Below are 23,347 nucleotides of genomic sequence, written 5' to 3'. Positions count from 1 at the left end.
AGATCTGAGACTGGAGACTGACAGCTGAACTTGAATCCAAGTCTCTTGCTGCCATTATCAAGGCCCTTTCCACCGACTTGAACTCGAAGCCCTTCGGCTGTCTGTGAAGTCTCTCCGGAGTGCATCTTCCCAGATGAGCTCCCACCCCACTCTCTACCCCCACCCCCCTACTTCCCGGTGTCTCTTCCACTCTCACTCCTACCCAGGCTCAGTTTTCTATCAGTCAACACAGAGATGAGTCCCTTGCTGCAGGCTGTGAGCTCATGGGATGCGGGTCCAGCTCGGAATGGGAGAAAGCTCCGTGTTTCCACCAGCCTTCTGTTCCCAATCCTGTCTCACCCCAGGACATGCTGGCAGGATTGTGCAACGTTGCTATGCTCAGCCAGAACTAAGCAGCTTTTATGACCCACCATGAAGTCTCTATCATACCAGGACCCAGGGTTATGAAAGTTTCAAGGGATTTTTATGTCCTCCCCAGCTGGCCTGGGTGACAGTAGTAACCAAGCTTCGTGCTTGTTTGGGCTGGCACTGTGTGCCAAGCTCTTTTGTGACTTAGCTTCAGAAATTCCCTACAGCCTTTACAGATGTGGATCATTATCATCCTTTGACAAAGGGAGAAACTGTGGCAGAGGGCAATAAGTAAAACCTGGCACTAAGAAATCTTGACTGGCCATAGGTGTCCAGAGAATCTGAATTCAGTACCATGCCGTAGGTGGTAGCTTTAGCCCTCACCACTCACGTTGCCTCCACCTTGAATGTGATTTGTTGACCATTCAGGGCGCAGGGACCCCACCACCACCTTCAGTCTCCCACATCTGTCTGAGGTTCCTGCTGCGGAGTCATCAAAAAAAGGAGTGTCTTGGTGTCTTGGTAAGCCCAGGTAAGCCCTTCAGCCAGGGGGCGCGCCAGGCCCGACGTGCATGATGGGCGCGGCCTCGTGTGCCGGCGCAGGTGGACTGTGAGTCCCGGTTCTGGCTGTCGGCTGCGCAGCCTCTGCTGTACCAGGCGGCGGGGGCGGTGTCCGGCAGGGACCTAGGGAGCGCGCCTGAAGCCCCGCCTGCAAGGTAAGCACCACCTTCCTGGGGAGCGGCTGGCTAACGAGTGGCGGTCGATCGCCCCGCCCTGTCCCAGTAGTGACCCAGAGTCGCGGCCCTCCTCACTAGGGGCTCCGCGCACCGCCGCCACCGCCGCTGCCTTTCACCTGAGCCCGCCGCCCGCTTTCGGTGCGCGCCGGGCCTGTCGCTGCGTCCCAGGTCCCTCCATCCCAAGCGCCACCATGCACTCGCTCTTCAGGAAGAAAAACAAAGGCAAATACAGCCCAACGGTGCAAACCCGGAGGTGAGGGGGCACCCTGGGCTGGGATGCGGGAGACTCAGAGCTGAGCCAGGAGTTGGAGATGGGAGGAAACGCCAGGCGGAGGTCCCTCTGGAGCTGGGAAGTTCTGCTCTGGCGGGATGGGACCGGTGAAGGAAACCCAAGGAACTCTATTAGAGTCCCAGGATGCTCTACTTGGAGGCCTAGATGGGGGGTGCTTGAGTAGGGAGGGAGTACAGAGCACTGACAGTACCCCAAGCTGTAGAGTTCCCCTGAGCCTGGAATCTCGGTTGTGAAGCTTTGTGTGGCCACCCTGGAACTCTAGGAAAATAAGCTGGGTGTAGGGTGCTCCCCCGAGGGACTTGTAGACCGAGCAGGTGCGGCTGGAGTTGGACTGCGAGAGACGGTGGCTCCAAGGGTGGCTCACCTGTCCTAATTCTCTGCGGCTGCACCTGCCTACTTGCTCTGGAGCACTCAAAGGCCGCGGTGGGTGCAGGGGCCGCGGGAGTCCAGATTTAGTCACTCCCAGGCTCTCGGGAGTCCCCGCTCAGCCCGGCTGGGTGGGGACGGTCCTCTTTCTCACAGCACGATTTCTGAGGGGTGTGGCTCCCGGCGCTTCCCCACCCCCCTAGCCCCGAAACTGGCCGCGTCTGCTATCCCTGGTTTCCCAGGGCCGCCCGAGAAGCGAATGACATGTCTTGATGCGTCTGGATGGAGAAGCAGCCCACGTCGGTTTTGATAAGCCTAATGTATTCATTCGCTTAATAACCGGTTTAGGGGAGACTGGTGGAGTTGCTGAGATTGAGGGAGGGGGTGGAACTCGTGCCTCTGCCTTGAAACCTCCCTAGGGGAAGTGGGGGGTGGTCCTCCCCCAAAGAACTTCAGGCAGATGAGAAGAGACAGATGTCACAGCTCACCTGGCTAAGAGATTCCTCCTCCACTGGCCCAAGAGCAGTTCCGCCCCCCTCCTCAAACTCCAGATGGAGGCAAGAGATTCCACTCTGGGCCCGGAGCTTCCCCATTGGCTGTCTCTGCTGTTCAATCCAGACTACTTATGAGACAGGTGCCCTGGGCACCGCAGCCTGAAGTGTGGCCTTCAAGGTCTTGTGTTTTCAAAAGCTCTGCTGCCCCGTTGTACCACAGACAGGGCTGTTGAAGCTCAGTCATTTCTTCCTTTGTTCAGAGGTCCCCTCCCCTCTTCTGCCCTCCCCTCATCAACCCTGTCTTTCACAACCCCTGAGACTGGGCAAGGCCCTTCGTACTGTTCCTCTGTGTCTGATCCAGCTGGCTGTCAGTCCCAGCTGGAGTCCCATCCAGTCCTTGTGCTCCTCTCTTGAGTATTGCACAATCAGATACTCCGTGTCAGTCCCACAAGGGTCAGGCCCCCATGGTCCTCAACAGAAGAGTCACACATCCCAGGAGCTGGGCCAGGTCCCACCCCACACTCCCAGCCCTCCAGCCCGGAAGGCCTGGGCTTGGACTAACAGCAAAGCCAAGAGATCAGGGAAGGGAGGAAGGAAGAGCTCCGTCTTCTCCAGCTGCAGGGACTCTGGGGGCACTGAAGTTTAAGTACGGGAGTCCTGCCCTCCTGCTGGCCAAGGCAACCCACTTTGTCCTTGGCTAGCAGATTTGGCATGGGTCTAAGCTCAGAGGTCTCTTGCTCCAGGACAGGGTGAAGCCTCCTTTGGGCTCCCATGGCCTTGTGGTCACTGAGCCCTGAGTAGGGACCAGTCACTCTCTTCATGGTCCCCCAACTCAGGATGCCCTCTGTTTGTTCGCACCCTCGCTGGAGGGCTAGTTCCTGACAAAACTGTGGTAGGCCCACCTTATACCTACTCAATTTCTTTTTCTTTCTTTTTTTCTTCCTTTCTTCCGTACTCCCTTCCTCCCTCTCTCCCTCTCCCCTCTCTTTCTTCTCCTTTTTTTTTTAATTTTTTTTTTTTTTGAGACAGGCACTTGCTGTGTAGTTCAGGTTTACCTGAAAACCCCTGTGAAGCCCAGCCTGGCCTTGAACTCCATCTTCCTGCCTCAGTATCCCCATAACTGGGACTACAAGAATTTCTGTAGCAGTGGCTGGTGTCCAGCCAGCCCTGTAGCAGGCACAATGATGGTGGTGTGGTGGTGATGGTGTGTGTCCCCTTGTTGTTCTAAACTTTAGGTGCTAGCCGTTCTCTGTGGCTTCTCTGTCACTGTTGCAGGGAGAGTGTAGTCCTGGGGGAAGGAATTCGGGTCCAGGGAACAGAAGGCTTGCTGTTCATCCTGGTCTTGCTATGCTGGTGGGAAGCTCTGAGCCTCAGTTTTCCTGCCTGCAAAGTATGGGATGATCAGCATTTCACCTGTGGAGGGCTGGAGGAAAAAAATTCCCAGCATATCAGAAGTACCAAAGCAAGAGTTGTTAGCATTTTCCCAAGCTCAGGGGACCCAGCAGCCCTGAGGAACTTTACACCCAGGCATCAAAGGACTTGGACAGCACAAGTCCCTGTCAGGGGACAGAGAGGCACTCTCCCTGTTTGTCTGCCTTTTAGCAGCCGACAGGGGTTGAGGGGTGCTAGGCAGGGTGTGAACCCCGCTGCTCCTGTCGCCCTGGTTCCTAATGACAGGTGTAGAAGTTGGTGTTCACACCTGATCTAATGACAGGGTCAGGTTTGGTGGTGCAGGTCACCAAGGACAGCAGCCAGACTAACAGGGAGGTACTGGAGGGCACGTGTTCCCTTTCTCCAGACTGGACAGCTTAGTGGGGATCATCACCTTTCTGAGCTACCTTCTCGCCTGGGATGGGGATAGCAGAGTGTCTGCTTGTGAGTATTGGCTAAAGATTAAATGAAATGACCCAGAGTAAAGGGTAAGAGCCATAGGGAGTGTCAGCATAAGGTGATGATGATGATGGTGATGGTGATGATGATGGTGGTGATGATGGTGATGGTGATGATGATGGTGGTGATGATGATGTTGATGGTGATGATGGTGATGGTGATGATGATGGTGGTGGTACAAAGGCAGGGTCTTTGTGGCCGGGGCTGTAGATCAGTTGGTAGAATGCTTGTCTACCGTACATGAAGCCCTGAGTTTGAGTCTCAGACCTGTACAAAAACAAGCTTGATGCCTGTCATCCGAGCACTTGGGACGTGAAGGCAGGAGGGTCAGAAGTTCAAGGTCATCTCTGTTAACGTAGAGGGATTGAAGGCAGCCTAAGCTGCAGGGAACCCTGTTTGAAAACAAATGTATGAATGCAGGGGATGTGCCTGTCCTCTACCCAGGAACAAACCGTGCTACTCCCAGGGGGTGGAGCAAAGCTCAGGGAGACCTAGACAGCTCCCTGCACTCAGTTGCTGGCGTCACTGTGGGAGATAAGATGAGGTTAAGCTTAAACACAGGTATGACCTTGTGACTGTTGGATTGAAGGGGCCAGAAGGACAGAGCTTCGTTTTGGCCAGACCAGGTCTGCAACCCACCCACTCTGTGTTCTGGAATTGTGTAAGTGAGGTTGTCAGGTTGAAGTGCATCCAGGTCGTGGGGGAGGTGGAGGGCTTCCTGGGAAAGATGTCTAAGTGGAGCAGTTAAGATCATCTGGCTTGGGGGTCAGGCTGAATCCACAGACAAAAACTTGATCACAATGAGCAGTCTCTGTGAGTTCCAGGCCAGCCTGATCAACATAGAGAGATTTTGTCTAAAAAATTAAATAGAACTGATCTCACATGTCCACCTCCAATCATGTGCCCCTCCCACCCCGCCTGACCCTCATACCCTCTCCCAGAGACTGACAGCACCTCCTGGCCCTGTTGAGTCTTTCAAGGAGGCTGTGTTTGTTACTCATTGCTGGGACGAAAGCAGCTTAAGGAGGGGAGGGTTTACCTTAGCTCACTGTCCTAGGATACAGTCTGTCACAGTGGGGAAGTACTGGTGGCAGGCGTGTGAGGCAGCTGGTCCCCCTGTGCCCTCAGTGTGCAGAAAGAGATGGAGCCGATGAAGTTTGTTTTCAAAATGAGTCTAGATCTTATCACGTTGGCAGTCCAAAATACCAGCACTAATGGCTGTTGCCACGTGGTAGGTTCCCATGTGTAGAGAGGGGACGGGCAAGAAGCATGTCTTGAGGGCACCCTGACCATCTTGGTGGCAAAGAGCAGTGTTCGATGTCCACTAGGCGTGAGTTCAAGCCCCAGTCAGCTGGGCCTTTCCTGAGCTGTGTGACCTTGAGGAATCACATCTCTGAATGATGAGAGTGATGATACAGACACCACTCGGACCAGCTTCTGAGTGGACCAGCAAATCGACTGTGTGATAGGCCTAGCTATGGTACAGTCTCAGGGCAAGCAGCCATCACAGACTGCTGAGTTTCGGGAACCGGTGCCTAGAAGCCTGCCAGGCAGCAGACTCAAGGCCATGCGTGTACCTGCTGATGAATGACAGCCAGAAGGAGAATGATTCAGGAGAGGGCCTGTCAGCTAAGTGTGCCACCCTCCAGGTACCTGGGTGTCTTGGACAGAGTCAGCTGCCCATGACTCCCTTGCACCTGACCAGGGCCTCATGGCTGGGATATGGTCATATGTCATTCTGACTGCATGCCCACAGAGGGACTGGGTCCCACTTCGCAGAGGTGGACAATGAAACTGAATGTTACCATCCTGGACTCACAAGTGGCCTACGCTGGGGCCTGAGGGGGAATCCCACCCCTGTACTTGAGGCTGGCAGCAGCCCAGTCCAGGGACTCTCAAGCCAGATGGCAGGATGTTGACTCCAGCTTTGCAGACTGCTACTTACTATGCCCTCCCCGTTGTTCTTAGGGATGGCATTGGAGAAGGTGATTTAGGCAGGGTCTCCGCTTACTATGTAGCCCACGGTAACCTTGAACTCACTATATCCCAGGCTGGCTTCAAACTCATTCTGTAGCCCAGGCTGACCCCAATTAACTATGTGGCCCAGATTAGTTTTGAACTCACGACAGTTTTCCTGCCTAGCTCCCTTGTGCTGGGATTGCCCTTGGGAGCCTCCACATCCTTTTCCAGCCTCTCTCTGCAGGTGATGTTGGCAGATCTGGGACAGAGCTGGGCTCAGCCCCTGGGCAGCACTGCTAATGAAGATGGTGGGCAGGCATTGTCAGCAACCAACCTTCCAACCTTGTGAGGAAGAGGGGAGGAGTTTTGGGGAAACACAGTTCAGTCAACACCCTAAGTGTTAGTTAACACCCAAAGCTGAGGGGATGGGGATCAGGCACTCCCAGGGTACAGCAATCCCCTGTAGGCAATGTGGGACTTCTCTGGCTCTGTCTGTGTCCTCCTGCCTGCCTCAGCCTGTCCAGGCAGCAGAAAAGGAAACTAGCCTCCGGGCTTTGTTCTTTCTGCTTTTGTAGTCCCAGCCTCCTAAACCCGAGCAGCCTCCTGCTACCCGATTCTCCCTTAAATGGTTCCTCACTCCTGCGGCCTCCAGAACCCGCTAGGGCCCTTGGATGGCTGCAGATGCCCTTTGGCATTCCTGCTCTAACCCATGCCACCCTGCACAGTGTGAGTGTCTATCCTGTCTCCAGCTGCTCCTAGCCAACTATAAGGCCTTTGCTGAGGCTGTGCCCCCTGCCTAAAGTGCACTCTCCCCTTCTCTGTGGCGTCTTCTCCCTGATTTACTTTGGTTCCCAGGGGAGCACCATCCCCAAGCCTCTCTACTGGGATACAGCCATCCTCCCAGCCCATTGTCTCACCAAGTCAGTGTTATCTCAGGGTCATTTGGGTTTGTGTGGTAACCCACTGGACCAGGAGTGAGAGAAGGGTGCAGCCATCAAATCAGAGGCTAGGGGATGGAGAAGGTAAGTAGATGAGGGCGGAGTTCTCTCTGGAAAAGGGAATACCTAGAGGTCGAGCAGTCTCTGGGCTAGGGAGAAGGCAGAGTAAACAAGAGGTCACAAGGAAGAGCACTGGGTATGACATGAAGGAGAGTTGGGGGCATCTAAGCAGAGCCAAGGGCTAGCAGGAGATGGACTGATAAAGACAGCTTCAGAGGGGCTTCCACAAGGCGCATTGTCTCCTCGTGGGGTCGTCCTGAGCAGGCAAAGCAAGTGGGTGAAAGGTGAGTAGGTATTTTTAAACCGCACAAACAGCAGTCAGGTGTGGTGGTGCAGGCCTAGAATCCCAGCGCTGGGGAGGCTGAGACAGGAAGATGGTGACTTCAGGGACAATCTGGGTCACATAGTGAAACCTTATTTCAAAACAAAACAAAAGCAACTAACAACAACAATTAAAAAGAAAAAAACGCAAAGCAATTTTGTTGGTAACTTACGTTTGGATGTAGACAAACAGATGTATTAAAAATATAAATGGGGTTGGCTAGAGAGATGGCTCAGCAGTTAAGAACGTGTGTTGCTCTTACAGAAGACCTGGGTTCAGATCTTAATACCACCCGGTGATTCAGAACCTTATGCAACTCCAGGCCCAGGGCGTCCAGAGTCCTTTTCTAACCACCTCACGCACCAGGCACACTGTGGTGTATAGATTACAGGCAGGCAAACACCCATAAAATAATAAATATGTAAAAATAAAAAATAAATGTATATATTCCCGAGATGGGGGGTCTAGAAAAGTAATATAAATGACTGTTTATTTCTTTTTAAAGAAAACCAGAAATGATATGGCCATGGAAGGACACCCACTTAGTCCTGGTGGCAGACGTGGGGTGACCACTGCCTTTTGGTACTATTCTGCTAGCTCAACTGAGTCATGATGATTTACCCCTCAGAGTGACATCCTAATGCCCAGAGGCACCTTGGTTATCTTGAGCCAGATAATAAATACCATAGGAATCTTCAAGACCAGCTTCATGACCCAAAGCAACTTGACCTCTGTCTGTAATGAGAACCAGACGCCCAGAGGCCAGCAGGTGGGCGGCCTTCCCTGGGCAGAAACAGTTCAGGCCTTAAAAATAGAGCAGGGATTACCACCCCAGCAACCCACTCAGTGTAGGATTTACTTCCCCAAGATTAATAACTGGGTGTGGGGGGAATTTATTGCGTAATTACTACAGAAGTTTCTAGTAGGGAGAGTATCAGTCAATTGGCTAATCAATCTGGCATTTATTAAACACCCCCTGCATGTGGCTTTCTCTTAAGATTTTCTTCCGGTGGAGACTGGAATTTTCTCTCATCCATGTTACTCAGCTTTAAAAGTTGCTGTCCATTAGTTCTTTGTTCTCAGTCCTGGCTGTGTTTCAAAACACCCTGAGGAAGTCTTCCAGGATATATCTTATCTCAGACTAATGAAGTCTGACCCTTCCTGAGAAGTTCCCTGTTCTTGGGCTGTGTAATCAGGAGTAACCACAGTAGTGATGTTGATGTCATACTCTGTCCTGGCTTTAGATCACACTTCCCCTCTCAGTGGCTGCTTCCTGGAACGTCACCTTCCGTTCCTTTATGCTTGTCTTTTTTTTTTTTTTATCAGTTTCAGGTATGTCTTAAACTGTCTTACAAGTCAGGCCTGGTGGTGCATACATTTTGTTTTATTTTTGAGACAGGATTTCTCTGTGTAATCCTGGCTGTCCTGAAACTCACTATGTAGACCAGGCTGGCGTGGAATGCACAGAGATCCACCTGCCTCTGCCTCCTGAGTGCTGGAATTAAAGGCATGTGCTGCCACCACCAGCAGTGGTGTACACCTTTAATCCCAATACTTGAGAGGTAGAGACAGGTGAATTTCTGTGAGTTCCAGGCCAGCCTGGGAAGGATAGCCATCTGTCTTTGGACAGACAGGTTCTCATGTAGCCCAAGCTGGTCTTTAACTTGTCATGTAACTAAAGATCACCGTGGACTCCTGATCCTCTTTCTTCCTTTTCCCAAATACTGTGATTGAAAGAATGAGCCATCATGCCTGAGTTATGAGGTGCTGAGGATTGAATCCATGCTTTGTGCGTGCTAGGCAAGCACTCTGCTAACTTGAACTAGATCCCCAGTCCCCTAATTAGTGAATTTAAGTCATTTACATCTATTGTAATAACCAATGTGTTTGGATCCACTCTGTGTTGCTGTTTACAGTGCTTCACCTTTTTATTTCTTTGTTCTTTACTCATTTTTATTGGATTGAGCTATATTTTCCACAATTAATTTAGATCATAAGAGTACTTGTAATCCTAGCACTCAGGAGGCTGAAACAGGAGGATTGCAAGTACAATAGCAGCCTGGTCTGCAAAGTAAGATTCTGTTTTTACAAACAAACAAAAACAAAAAACAAAAACAAGTTGGATTGTGAGGTCCAAATGGGAATAATGAGGCTAGGTAATCATCCAAATTATAATCACTGGGGTGTTTTCTTAGCCCTCCTATTAACCTATAAAGTTTAGGACAATAAAGATTTACTCATCTTTAGGGTGGGCCCATCTGTAACCCTTAATTCAAGGGCTTTCATAAGTTTGGGGCTTTGGATATAGGCATTAAATGAACCAGGCATTTTATGGCCTGTCTACAGCTCATATCTCCAGGGGCTTGGGTCAAAGTCCAGTCTCCAGGACCTGTGACAGGGGAAGGGAGATGGAAGGAGTCGGGGAGCAGGAGTGAAATGTATTGAGCTGTTAATGAGTATCTACGGAGTACCCACTGGGCTACTGCAGTTCTTAGTGTAGACATTTACTGACTAGTCTTACTGACTAGTCTAGGTAAATAGAAAGAATGTCTCAAATAAAATTAATAATAATAGTAACTGCATTAAAAAAAAAACCCACAAAGCAATTCCATTGGCCCCTCTTGGGAAGAGACATGCAGATGTGTCAGGTGAATCACTGAGGCCCCCACCACACCAGCCGGCTCTGAAGCTCAGCCTTCCACCTCCATGGAAGCCAATGACACCCGTCTTGGCAGGCGGCCCGAGGGTCAGAGAGGGAGCCTGTTTCATCACTGGGTGGGGTGTGTGTCCCAGGTTCCTGTGAAGCTGGTTCCTGGCACTTGAAAGTCCTGTTTAGAGGGACAGGTGGGGAGTCCCTTGTGGTCACATCTGAAAGAATGACTCAGCCTCAGTTTGCCACCACTGATTGTTACCTTGCCTGTTACCTGGGATTAATTGTCCTGACAAAGATGCCAACAAGATGTCAATTACTGTGTCACTTCTGATAGCGAACGCCTTACCCTTTTGTCCCTGGTGTCTCTTGTCACTTTGTCTGGGATATGGTGGATGTGGTTTCGTATTGATGTCCCCCTTGGGTTGGGGGAGTTGTTTTGGAGCCCAGCTACTTAGATTCAGACCCTGAAACCACAGTTTCTTAGCTGTGTGACCTTGGACAGTTTTCTAAAGTCTGCTGAGCCTCAGATAACTTCCTCTGGAAAAAGGTGTAGGGGTGTAGGACTGTGGGACTATAGGACTGTGGAACTGCAGGACTGTGGGACTGTAGGACTGTAGGAGGTGTAGGACTGTAGGACTGTGGGAGTGTGGGACTGTAGGAATGTAGGACTGTAGGAGTGTGGGAGTGTAGGACTGTAAGACTTTAGGACTGTAGGACTGTGGGACTGTTGGAGTATAGGACTGACTGTAGGACTGTAGGAGGTATAAGTGTGGGACTCTAGGACTGTGGGACTGTAGGACTGTGGGACTGTAGGAGTGTAGGATGTTTAAGTGTAGGACTGTGGGACTGTGGGACTGTAGGACTGTGGGACTGTGGGACTGTAGGACTGTAGGACTGTGGGACTGTAGGACTGTGGGACTGTAGGACTGTAGGACTGTGGGACTGTGGGACTGTAGGACTGTGGGACTGTAGGAGTGTAGGATGTTTAAGTGGAGGACTGTGGGACTGTAGGAGTGTAGGATGTTTAAGTGGAGGACTGTGGGACTGTAGGAGTGTAGGATGTTTAAGTGGAGGACTGTGGGACTGTGGGACTGTAGGTGTGTGAGACTGTAGGACTATAGGACTGTAGGAGTGTGGAACTGTAGGAAGTGTAAATGTGGGAGGTATAGGAGTGGCTGATGTTCCTTAATGTACCTGCTCAGTGCAGCGATGCTGATGAGCCCCAAACATCTTCAAGGCCTGGAACTGAGGGCCATTGAAAAGTAGTGTGTGACAGTGTACCCTGTAGTCTAGCCATAGGGAGGCTGAGGCAGGAGGCTCGTCAGCTGAAGGCCATAATGAACAAAACAAGAACAAAAGCAACACACACACACATACACACACCAAATAAAACCAACCTCCAAAGAGGGTTGAGGAGATGGCTCAGTCAGGACAATGTTTGTCTTACAAGTGTCAGTACCTGAGTTCAACCCCTGAAACACGTGTGCTGTGAAGCATCTGTAGTCCCAATGATGGAGACAGCGGGTTCCAGAAGCGTGCTGGCCAGCTAGCCTTCATCACTTTGTAAAGTCCCAGGCTATGCATGAGCCTGTTTCAAATACTGGTAGAAGGCAGCTGAGCAGTGGCAGCTGAGGTTGTCCTCCTACCTTCCCATGTGCAGACAGACATACTCATGCCCACACACATGCCCACTCTTCTCCAACAACACACTACACACATGCACACACAAACAAACAAATAAATAAAATGTAATAAAATAAAAAAGAAAGAGAAAGAGCCCAGCCCCAGTAACTCTATAGTGCTACCCTTCTCAGATCCTCAGATTTTAATAAATGAAAATTATGACACATGAAAAGACTGGGCATGCTTTCAGCACCTGGCGCGTGCTCTGTTTAACTCTTGACATTCCAGCTATGTTCAGAGTCACTGTGTAGAAGACCAGATTGGGGGCTCTACCACACCCAAGTCAGCCTTTAGAAGACCCAAAGCCCCAGGAGCCAGTGAGCCCATCCCTGGTTCCAGAGGCCGGTAGGACCCGGAATGGCAAGTGGGACCTAGAATGTGCTGTAGCTGGGCTGGCAGGAGGCTCTGGGGAGGTGAGCAGTTCCGGGGAACTGTGCACTCCCACGTTCCAAGCATTCCTGCTCAGATGGTTCCCGCTTCCCCACCTGCACACACCCAACACTCATCAAGACCGAATTAACCCCAAAAGGGAGGAACTGAGACAGGACCAAGGGGTGGTGCTTGGGAACTGATTCAGGCCTGGAGAGTCAGGTGCCTATGCCAAGAACAGAGAGCCAAGGAGAGGCAGAGGAGCAAAGACAAGCTGGGCAGGCAGGGACCTGGGGTAAGGGGCACGGCATAGACCTGGCCTCTCCAGGGTCACTAGGAAGCAACGGACTCTCAGCATGTCTGCTCTGGGGAGAAAGCTGTTTTCTTAGTCTGGGGACAAACCAAGCCCCCTGCCCTGTGTGCTGGGGGCCTTGTCGCTGCAGCTCGTGTCCAGCTCCATCTTCATACACTGACCCTCTACAGTCAGACCGGGGCTTGGCTAAACAAGGCTGAAGCCCTGGATTTGGGGGTTCAGGTTGTCAAGGAGGAGGAGGCAAAGACCTGGCCCCAGTGTGTGTGTGTGTGTGTGTGTGTGTGTGTGTGTGTGTGTGTGTAGAGCAGGTACCTGGAAGCAAATACTGACTTTATTAAGTATCTATAGGTACCAGACCCTGAGTGAGACAGATGGATGCTCTGAGCACTTGCTTGCTTCATCCTACACAGAGGCCCTAGAACCTCCTGGAGTCATATCCCCATCATCCAGGTCACATGACTTCCTTGTCAGACTTGGGAGACTTCATATGAAAGAATATGAGCAGCCCCTGGTGGTGCAGGCCTTCAAGCCTAGCAATTCCCAAGCCCCAGAGAAGGCTCAGAGAAGCTAAGTCACTGACAATGCACTAAAATGGGAAGCATCTGACTGGTTTATGTGCTTGACAGACAGCTCTGCTCCCCGCCCCTGCTGTGGTAAAGGACCAGTGACCCTACATAAAATAACAGTTGGTCAGGGGTCCAGCAGGACATGAGTCAGGGTCTCTCAGACATCTGTGTCCCATCTTAGAGCATTTGTGCTTGGGTATGCCGTGGATGTCCCTGTTCCTAGCTCCTCTGATGGATGTCTGTGCTGGGACTGACAGGATTAGGCGCTGTCCTGGCTGTGCTGTGAAATCACACAGCATGGAGCTCAGATTCCAGTTTCTCACTTGGCGGTCACTATCACTGCATCCCCAGCATAGAGCAGGCCAGGTTGTAGCCGCTGAACTTCTAACAGCCCATGACTCCCTGCCCTGCCCCCTACGTTGCTCTGCTCCAGATACATCCTAGGGATACAAAGAGATACCTGTTCCTGTTCCTGTCCCCAGAAAGCTCTCGTCAGGTCCTCATGTTCTCAGACCAAGCCCTGGTCATGTCTATTTGTCCCCGTTGTCTTTGTCGTGGGGCTACTATTGCTGCGACGAAACACCACGACCAAAACAACTTGGGGAGGAAAGGGTGTATTTGGCTTACACTTCTACATCTTACTCCTTCACGAAGAAAGTCAGGGAAAGGCGTGCGCCTCCACCGCCCGGCTCAGCCTGCTTTCTTACAGAACCCAGGACTGCTGGTCCAGGGGTGAAACCTCCTGCAGTGGGCTGGCCCTCCCCCATCAATTAAGAAAATGCTGGGCAGGCTTCTCTGCAGCCTGATCTTATGGAGGCATTTTCTTTTTTTGTTTGTTTTTGCTTTTTCTTTCTTTTTCTTTGTCCCCCAGATTGGTTTATTTAACTTAATAACACGGATGGAGGCATTTTCTTAATTGAGGTTCCCTCCTCTCTTGTGACTTCACTAGCCAGCACAAGCTCCAAGGAGGCACTAGCAGCCTGGCCTCACTTCGTCCTGGGAGAAGAGAGAGGGACATGAGAGGACCCCACTGGACTTGAAGACCTCAGCTGGCAGTACCAACCCACAAGTCAGGCCTGGGCTGACATTTCTGGGGCCGGCAAAGTCCTAGAAGCCATCTCAGTCCTGCTCCTTAACATTCAGTGGAGTCTGAGCCAAGACTATGAGGTAGCATTTCTCAGGCCTCAGCATGAGCCTTCCGGCACCAGAAGACAGTCTGATGTCACTGTCTTCCCAGCACCAGCACCTCCCACCCCACCCCTACCCCCTATAGCTGTCAAGGAAGTTCCTCTGTCTTTGTCTTTTGTGGCCTTGGCCCACCTAGGCCTGTGTGTTGACTGAATTGTGGGATGGAGATCATGGAGTCACTGGGCCGGAGTCTCAGCAGTGACATGGTGTTGGCTTTGGTAACAGGTATCAGAACCCCTGCTAAGTCCCATCTTGGCCTTGTGAACCTGGCTTACAGGACCAGCATGGCAGAAATCAAGCCCTGTCCCCGAGAGGAGGGTCCACCTGAAAAGCCACACACAGCGTGGTGGCAGTTCAGCCTCAGCTCCATTTTTAATGGCAACTCTAGAGGGAGAGACAGTGCAGAGAATCTGTGACCCCAGGGGAATTATTACTGCTGAGGGGCCAGGCCACCCACGTGCATTCCAGAAGCATGTTGGGTGCTCCCTGTGTGGTCAGACAGACAGTGGTACCCTACTGCCTTTAGACACTGCTCTGAACCCCCAGCTCAGTCCTTGTGCCCCCAAAATGATACAGAATGTCTTTGAAACTTAGTTCGGATGTCAGATGCAACTTTTACCTAGGCAGCAGGATGTATCGATCTCATAGTAGGGATGATGAGAAGAGTCATGGGATAAATAGTTCACTGGACGTAGTGATGCAGGTCTGTCATCACAGCTACAGGGGAAACTGAAGCGGGGGAATCAAAAGTTTAAGCCTTGCCTGAGTGCAGAGTGACTTTAAGGTCAGCCGGTACAACTTTGACCCTATCTCCGAAAAACTGAAAAGAAGGTTGGGGCTGTAGCTCAGGGGTAGAGCACTTGCCTAGGTTGTACGAGGCCCTGGGTTCAATCCTCAGTACAAAAGGAACAGGACCATTGTTGGCTGGTGCGCCCAGGATCTGAGCCCTGTCTGGTTCTAGACACAGGTCTTTCCCCTCCATAGCTGTGACCCTAGGTGGTGCCTTTACTTCCGAAGTTGCCTGGGCAGTGGGCAGATAGAGTTGATGGCTTCTGAGACACCTTAAAATGACAGTGTGCACAGCCCTGCTAACTGCTGGGCATGGAAGTGAGGCTGGGCATGGGGGTAGGCGGTTGGGAGTGCTTCAGCTTCCCTGTTCCAACCAGGTGGTTGCCAACTGTGGGCAGGACATCTTGGAAGAGGGTGGAGGAAAGGACCGTATCTCAGCCTCCATCGAGGCCATCAAGAGTGGATGCCCAGTGTGGTTCATTGGTAAGATTAAAAGCCCAACCTGCCAGGCCTGTTCCTGTGCCCCGCCCTGTGGGTCCCACCCCCACATTCCTGTGCTGCTGGCATGGAACTCCACAGCTCTCACTGGAACACACGTGGCCCTCGCTCTCTTACTCAGACCCCAAACCCGAGCAAAAGCACAGAATGTTCCAGCCTCCACTCTGTAAAAGCAGGATAAATAAAGCTGGCATGGAGAGATGGCTCAGCCGTTGAGAGCACTGACTACTCTTCCAGGGGACCTGGGTTGGATTCCCAGCACAACCTAGAAGCTCACATCAATCTATAACTCCAGTTCCAGAGGATGGAATGCCCTCTTCTGGCCTCCTTGGGCACTGCACACACATGGTACATAGACATACATATAGGCAAACACACACATAAAAAATTTCAAAAAACAATTACAATAAATAATGCCGCTTATTTCAGAGGGCAGCAGGATTCCTGAGCAGTGTCATAAGTACCAGGCCACTCACCACTGGGCTGGTGACAGTCAGACCCTGCAAGCATTCACTGGCATCTTCCAGGTGGCTGGGGTTGCCTGCCCCTAAGAAGCTAAGCTAGTTCAAAGACAGGCTGGGGTATTCAGCCATTTGGGTTCAGCTCCTTTATCTGCCTTTTGCTGTCATGGCTGCTGCCACTGCTGGCCACTGACCTCTTAGGGCCTCTACCTCTTAGGGCCACTGATGGCTCCTCCAGCTTCTGCTACTCAGCCTGGCCTCACCTCTCAGCCCCAAAGGTCACTGAAGCTTGTGACAGCAAAAGATGGTATGCACACCTCCAGGGCTGGAGGGCTGGCTTTGATCAGTGAGTGGTTGTCTAGAAGTGTCACTGCAGAGTGTTCTAGTCAGCTGGTGGTGGCATGAGGGCAATTCCTCTGGCTATTTGACTGGCAGAATTTTTGTTCAAGGCAGCCGAGGCAGCAAGCCAGAGTCCAACAGCTTCCTACTGGGGAGTCACATGGCACCATCCCCCCAAACCTTTGCTTATTTACGGGGAAAATGAATACTAGCCATGCTGACAATATAAATTTAGCTTACTCTTATCACTAACCCTGATATTTACAAATTTTGACAATGGTTAACATGAGCCGGATGCCACAGGTAGAAAGGGGTACCTTTGTCTGTCTCAGCCCCAGCCCTCAGGTGGAAGGATCCCTTGGTCCCAAGGGTTTAAAGTCAAACCCGGACAACAGAGACCCTATCTCACCCCCCCACCACCATGTATTCACAACCACTGTAAACAGACTTTTGTTTATGTTGCAGGGATGGAGCCCTGGGTCTCCTGCGCTGAGCTGTACCCCAGACTCACTCTAACTATTCCTGTTAGTTATCTGGTGTTGACTTTTCCTGCGATAGTCTGACACTGTAGAGTTTCCTATGTAGCCCAGGCTGGCCTTGAGGCCACTATGCCCAGCTGGCCAGTCTCTTTAGCAAGGGTTTTATGAGACAAAATGCGCCTCACTCTGCAATTCACTTGCTGAGTGGATGCAGCTCATGAGGTTTAGTGTGTTCAGGATATGTACAACCAACGGCACAAGTAACTTAGAACAATTTATCCCTCCTAATCCCCAGTGCCACTGCCCCCACCCTTAGCATTCCTGAACCCTCTCCCAGCTCACCTAATCTGCTTCCTACACCTGGGGACCCCCCCCAACTCTGACATGTCTCACCAATGTGTCCTTTACAGTTGGCACCTGGCCCTGAGGGTCATGTTCACAGGGTCATCTTTATCGTAGCAGGTGTCTGAGCACGACTTGAATGGTTGAGCTATACAGATGGGCCCCTCATTGGTTGATAGATATTTGAGTTGTCTCTAGTTCTCACCTGTTATGGAAACGTTGGGCAGACAGAAGCCGTATTAGCTCTCTTAGGTTTAGATCCAGGAGCAAGAACACATTGGGTTGAATAGTGAGCCTGCATTCAGCTACTGGTTTATTTACTTGTTTGTTTTGGGATAAGATCTCTCAGTGTAGCTCCAAATGTCCTGGAACCTGATATGTAGACCAAGCTAGTCTTGAACTCATAGAAATCTACCTACCTCTGCCTTCCAAATTCTGGGATTAAGAGCATGTGCCACCATACTCAGCTTATTTACTTATTTGTGTATTTTTATTTATATATTTTTTTTATTATTTGTGAGGTAGGGCCTCATGTAGCCCAGCCTGGTCTCCAGTTTGCTACAAATCAGAGGGTGACCTTGAACTCCTGATCCTCCTGCCTCCGCCTCTTGAGTGTTGGGATCACAGGTGTGAGCTACCACACTTGACTTTATTCTGTGAGGTGTGTATGCACGCAGGTACAGTCACAGGAGGCCATCTTGAGTTCTCTATCACTCTCTGCCTTGTTTCATCCAGACAGTCTGTCTCTCTCTCTCTCTCCCCCACCCCTCGGCAAGCATCAACAATCCCCGTCTCTGCCTTTATCGGTGCTAGGGCTGCAAAGGTGTGTGGTGTCATGCCAGCTTTTGCATGGGCACTGAGAGCCGAACTCTGATCATTACTGGGCCATCTTGCCACTCCATCCTTTTATCCCCCTTTGAAGACAGGGTGGCCTCAAACTCATTACGTAACCTTAAACTTGTGCTGCTGCAGCCCTACCTCCTGAGTGCTGGGTCACACTTTATGGATCCGGTTTTTTTCCACCACTCCCACACCATTTGACATCCCAGGCTGGGCTGGCCGATTTCTCCATGTCCGTGTTAGCAGCTGACACTGTTTTTCACTATTCTTTACTATTATTACAACCATTTCATACTGGGTAAAAGTGTGGCAGTTTTAAGCATATGGCATCTTAAAACAATCTTTTAAGTATGTACTGTGTGCTCTAAGGGCCCCAAGATTGTCAAATAGAGACATTAAGGGTCTGGACTCTGGGCACCACCTCAATTGGACTCCTGGCCCTGCCATGTAATTACTGTGTGACTCAGGGAAGGTTACCTAACCTCTCTGGTCCTTATTTTCCACATCTATAAAGTTGGGATAATAATATGGTTCTCCATCATGCTAATTACATGGCTCCAAGAAGATAACGTCAGGAGGGAGTAGGAATCTGTTGTGCAGAAAGTCGGTATTGGTGCCTGTTGTTATCGTGATGCATGTTGCTGCCCTGTGTTGGGTCACGTGGCTTTCGCAACATCCATCTGGGTAGCAGTCAGTAGCTCCGGGGAGAACTGCTGTTCTCTGCTCACAGGCTGTGACTCCGGGAGAGTGTTTGACGTCTCTGAGTCCTGTTTTTCTCATCTGCAAAGTTCTCCACAAGCCTTCCTAAGTCTCGGGATGAGGATGATGCAGAGGTCACTCAGCCAGTGCCAGACGAACAAGATGCCTTTGTGTTCATCCTCCCTCAGCAGACAGAGAAACCGAGACACAATTCCTGCTTGAAACTGCCCAAGCTCCAGCTGGCCCCTCTTGGTTCCCACTCTCTATGCCCCATCCTGTGTGCTGAACTCTGCTGGAGCAGTGACCAGCCTGTAGCAATGCTGGCTGAGCACATGACACATTCCCTGGTGGAGGCTGGAGGTCCTAACAGTGGTGGCATTCCACAAGTGACCAGCCTGGGGCAATGCTGGCTGAGCATGTGACACATCCCCTGAGGAGAGGCTGGGAGGTCCTAACAGTGGCTCACAGGGGCAGGAGCAGGTCATGGAGCCTTGCGTCTCCAGCTGCAGCAGGTGGGCTGCCTGTTGGTAAGGAGAGCGGTAGGCATCGGTCTCCTACAGTCTGCCCAGCTGAGGAACAGGACAGCAGGGTGGGCCCTGACCTCTCCTTTCTGGGAAGCTCAGTGTATTCCTCTAGCCTGGCTTCTGCATGAATTCCCCCATTCTGCTCCCTCTTGGCTCACCCCTCAGACACCAGTGTCTGTTGCTGGGCTTCTCGGGAGTCTGATATTGGCTTGGGACTTGTCTGGGTGGAGGAGGCGTCCTAACTGCCTAAACTGGCAGGTCCTGAGTGGCACACAGAATGAGGACTTTCTGTAGGAAATCATCTTCCTCGGGTGATTCTACAGAAGTGTGGCCTGAGTCTGGTTCTCCGTGAGCCTCCACAGGGCAGGCCCTAGGGCAAAGTCGAGGAGGTGAGCAGGTGCACTCAGAGCTTCTATTTCCTATTGTCATTTATGCCCCCAGCTTTGTTTACCTTATTAGTAACCACTGGTGGGTATCCAGGTCCCCAGGAGACCTGAAAAACTAACAGCAATAGTATACAGAGCCCCGGGCTCTGGAGACCTGGACTCCAAAGTTTGGAGCAGTGCATAACATCCTCACCCCCCCCCAACTAGGAGGGTTATTTTGAGGATCTAGCACCCCACTTTCCCCCAGCCTAACCCAAAGGAGGCACCCAGGACCCACCTTTCTCTGTAGCCTCTCTTTATATACATCCTGGCCAAGACCCCGAACTTGTCCACATCTTTCAAAGCCCACCTATACAATGGAATTTTAGGCTGTTGTGGAAAGGGGTAAACTTTTCGCAAAGATTGTGGCTGGGATGGACCTCGTAAATGCTGAGAGAAGCCAGACATGAAGGGCCACAGATAAAACGGCCAGCATAAAATGCATACAGGTAGAGTAGTGATTGCAAGGAAGGGAGAGAGGTGGGAAGCAGTTGTTAACGGGCATGAGATTTTAGGGGGGTGACAACAGATTCTTCAGTTAATGGTGACAGCTGTGAAACCCTAAATATACTAAAACCCACTGTGTGTATTGTCAGTGAGTGAGCCAATGTGGTATGAATTAGTCTCCAAGAATATACTGAACGTGGCCCAGTGGTTATCAGTCACCCAGTCAGGTCCTTCTGCTCTACTGAAATTGTGGGTGGGGAAGGAGCTGGGCAAGGGTGGGGCTTTAGCATTAACACTGTTCTGGATGCTATCCCCGGGTGATTGACAGCAGTTAGTTGTGATGGCAGGTAGGGGCATCAACAGAGGCAGCCAGCTAGAGTCTCCACTCTTGGGCAGGCCTCAGGTACCTGCAAGTATTACTGTTCTCTTTTCATTTGGGTTTTAACCATCTGGAGATAGAACCTAGAGCCAGGTTATTGCCAGGGTGGGCACTCCACTGCTGACCTGCTCCTCAGTCCTTTTTCAAATCATTAATTAATTAATTAATTATTTTCCTCAGCCCTCTTTTTGCTTTTTATTCTGAGGCAGGGTCTCACTATGTTGCCCAAGCCAGCCTTGAACTTACTGTGTAACCCCATCAGACCTTGAATGTATGATCCTCCTGCCTCAGCTTCCCAAGTAGATGGGATGACTGGCCTGTATCACCAGGCTTAGCTGTATACCAACCCAGGCAGGTCTGGGCCACTAGGACTCTCAACCCTTCAAAGTGACCCAGCTCTCAGACAAGTCTAAGAAACCTGGCCAGGTGATGGTTTAATCCTCACCCTCAGAAGGCAGAGAGAGGCAGATCTCTGAGTTTGAGGTCAACCTGGTCTCAGAGCGAGTTCCAGGACAGTCAGGGCTACACAGAGAAACCCTGTCTTGAAAAACGAAAGAAAGAAAGAAAGAAAGAAAGAAAGAAAGGAAAGGAAACCAAAATTCCTCAGCCCCTGACAGCCTAGCAATACCTGTCTCTGTGGCCCCATCGTAGCCACCACCATAGTTCCTTTTGCCATTGTTAACCACTATCCTGTGGCTTAACCCCACCACCTGCTTTTGGGGCTGCTGGGGTCCTCACTTTTGCATTGATACCTAACGGAGTGTTTCAGGGGAGGCAGCATAGAAGAGAACTGTCCAGCCGACTCCCCAACTGAGGTAGCCCCTGCTTATGTATATAAAAGACGTGCCTGCACCAATGACAGCACAGCCTGAATGTAAATGAAGGCTCCTATTTGCACCAATCACAGCACACCTGCATGCAAATGAAGGTTCCTATTTGTAGCCATCACTGCACTTTCTCTTAACACCAATCACAGCAGTCCTTCTGATAGAATGCCAGGGAAGTGCTCCTGCTCTGGTTTGGGTAGGAATAGTTGTAGGGTCATCTTGCTTTCACCAAGGTTTGTTACAACAAAAAGTCTGATGCAAAACTGTTTCAAACAGTTCTGACTCCAGCTGCCTTCAGGAGCCGTGACAACCAGCTGTGGCTGTTGTGTAGTTTATTCAAGATGTCCATGGAGTGCTCAGAAATCACAGAGCTGGCATAGGACAGTTCTGCTATCGATCTGACCCATGGTCTTTTTGCACAAGGCAGTCAAGGCAACAAGGGGGGCATTCTCAATGGCTTTGCTCATTTGCTGGACCATGCACATCAGCGGCATCTACAATAAGAACCCAAGGGACCATCATTAATATGCATAGTGATTTTTACAGACTTCAATGGTGCTTTAAGGGTTAAGTGCTCCAACCTGCCAAGTGCCACAAGAAGAGCTGGGTTCCCCTCTTATATGTCTCAGTTCCAGTATGTATGGCTTGAGCCAGGAGTGGAAGTCAGCCAAGACAAAGAGGCCAACTCCAGAGGGGGAAAAAAAACATAAACAAAAGATTCATGCTTTGACAACTTGACTGAATAGAAGCTCTAAATCCAATAAACAAAGTGAGGTTTGGTACTCCTGCCCCATGCACTGTTTATGGTGTTAGTAGCTTTATCCTGTGGGGACAAACTAGCTCCTGGAAGTCTGACTGAGTTGGCAGGTCCTGCTTGGGGCCTAGGGTGGGCCAGCCCGGGAGGCCGGAAGCTAGGGGCTTGCACTGAGCTCCATCTCCCTGTTCCTTCCATCCTCAGCATCTCCAACAAGGAACTCTCAGATCTGATTGAGCAGCTGCAGAAGAATGCGGACCAGGTGGAGAGGAACATTGTGGACACTGAGGCCAAGATGCAGAGTGTGAGTACCCAGCTCTCCCCATCAGGGCCTTCTGCATCTTGGTCTTTACCTAGTAACGACAGCCCCAGGGTCACCCACATCCAGAAGTCTTTGTGGTTGCTCCAAGAAGTACAGCTCTTGGCATCTACAGAGTGAGGAACCTGTGGTATTCATTCAGCCTAGCTGTGCCGAGACACCTCTCCAGCCCAGGGCCTAGAGGATGCTGAGTTCCTACTCTGGGTCTTACACAGACAGAAATTAGGAGGAAAAACAAGAGAGGTGAATTGGTAACCTAGTAACACAGTAAAGGGGTTGTTTGGCTTATACTGTTTTCAAGGACTAGGCAGAGCTTCTGGGGTGACAGGGCTTTTCCTGGGCATAGCCTTCCCCAGAGTAAAGTTTCCCTGTAGGCGGAGCTTCCCCTGGGTGGACCTTCTGGGTCTGGAGGAGAACTCTTAGGGTTTAACCTGGGGTAGGATCACTTACTGGCTGAATGATGTCTCCACTGTCTGATTCCCTCTCAAAGGATAGGAGCGCTCACCCAGTCAGGAAACCCAGGAGGTACAGCCTGGGGCTCCACAGGGAAACCAGGGATGTTCTCCCTGGACACCTCCAAGGCCACAGTCTGCAGCCTTCTTTGCTCCCTTCTCCCCCCTCCCCCTCCCAGAACCCCAGTGCTAGGGAGGAAATCCAGGGCATTGGGCATGCTAGGAGTTCTCTTCTGGCCTCCTGACTGAGGTGCTAAAAGAAGTGGGGAGTAGTCAGTGACAGCTGGCCCAGGAGTGACTGCATGTAGGACTGCTGGGCTGGACAAAGGAAGTAAGTTGAGAAACCGGGTTACATTTGAATTTCAGAGTACTTCTCCCTGAGTGTCAGCGGGTCCTGGTGCTGCTCAGGGCTCACTAATACTCTAGTGTGGATTGTTGTTTATTTGGAATTCAAGCATAGCGAAGAGCTGTGTTTCATCTGGCTTCTTAGTCACCAGGTGACTAAGAGCCTGCCCTGAGCAGTGGGGGACTGAGGGTGGGGAGGTCATGGTCTGTGAGGCCCCACTATTGTCTCTAGCCTCTGTTGTGGCCGCTC

General features: G+C 51.1%; 1 protein-coding gene across 1 annotated transcript in view; it reads left to right on the top strand.

Annotated features, from left to right (window-relative positions):
- The first annotated feature begins 1,120 nt into the window (after positions 1-1,120).
- Positions 1,121-23,347, top strand: part of Ppl (periplakin) — a 52,525-nt gene continuing 30,298 nt past the window's right edge. Inside the window, exons 1-2 of the mRNA XM_041675820.1 lie at positions 1,121-1,338; positions 22,186-22,285. Coding sequence (XP_041531754.1) covers positions 1,277-1,338; positions 22,186-22,285 — 162 coding nt within the window. The 5' untranslated portion in view covers positions 1,121-1,276. The remainder of the gene's footprint in view (positions 1,339-22,185; positions 22,286-23,347) is intronic.

This window comes from Microtus oregoni, unplaced genomic scaffold (genome assembly GCF_018167655.1).
Source record: "Microtus oregoni isolate MIOR12 unplaced genomic scaffold, Mior012 000027F_ref0000203, whole genome shotgun sequence".
Classification (NCBI taxonomy): domain Eukaryota; kingdom Metazoa; phylum Chordata; class Mammalia; order Rodentia; family Cricetidae; genus Microtus; species Microtus oregoni.
Note: the sequence above shows the minus strand (reverse complement) of the source record. Positions and strands in the feature narration are given on the sequence as shown.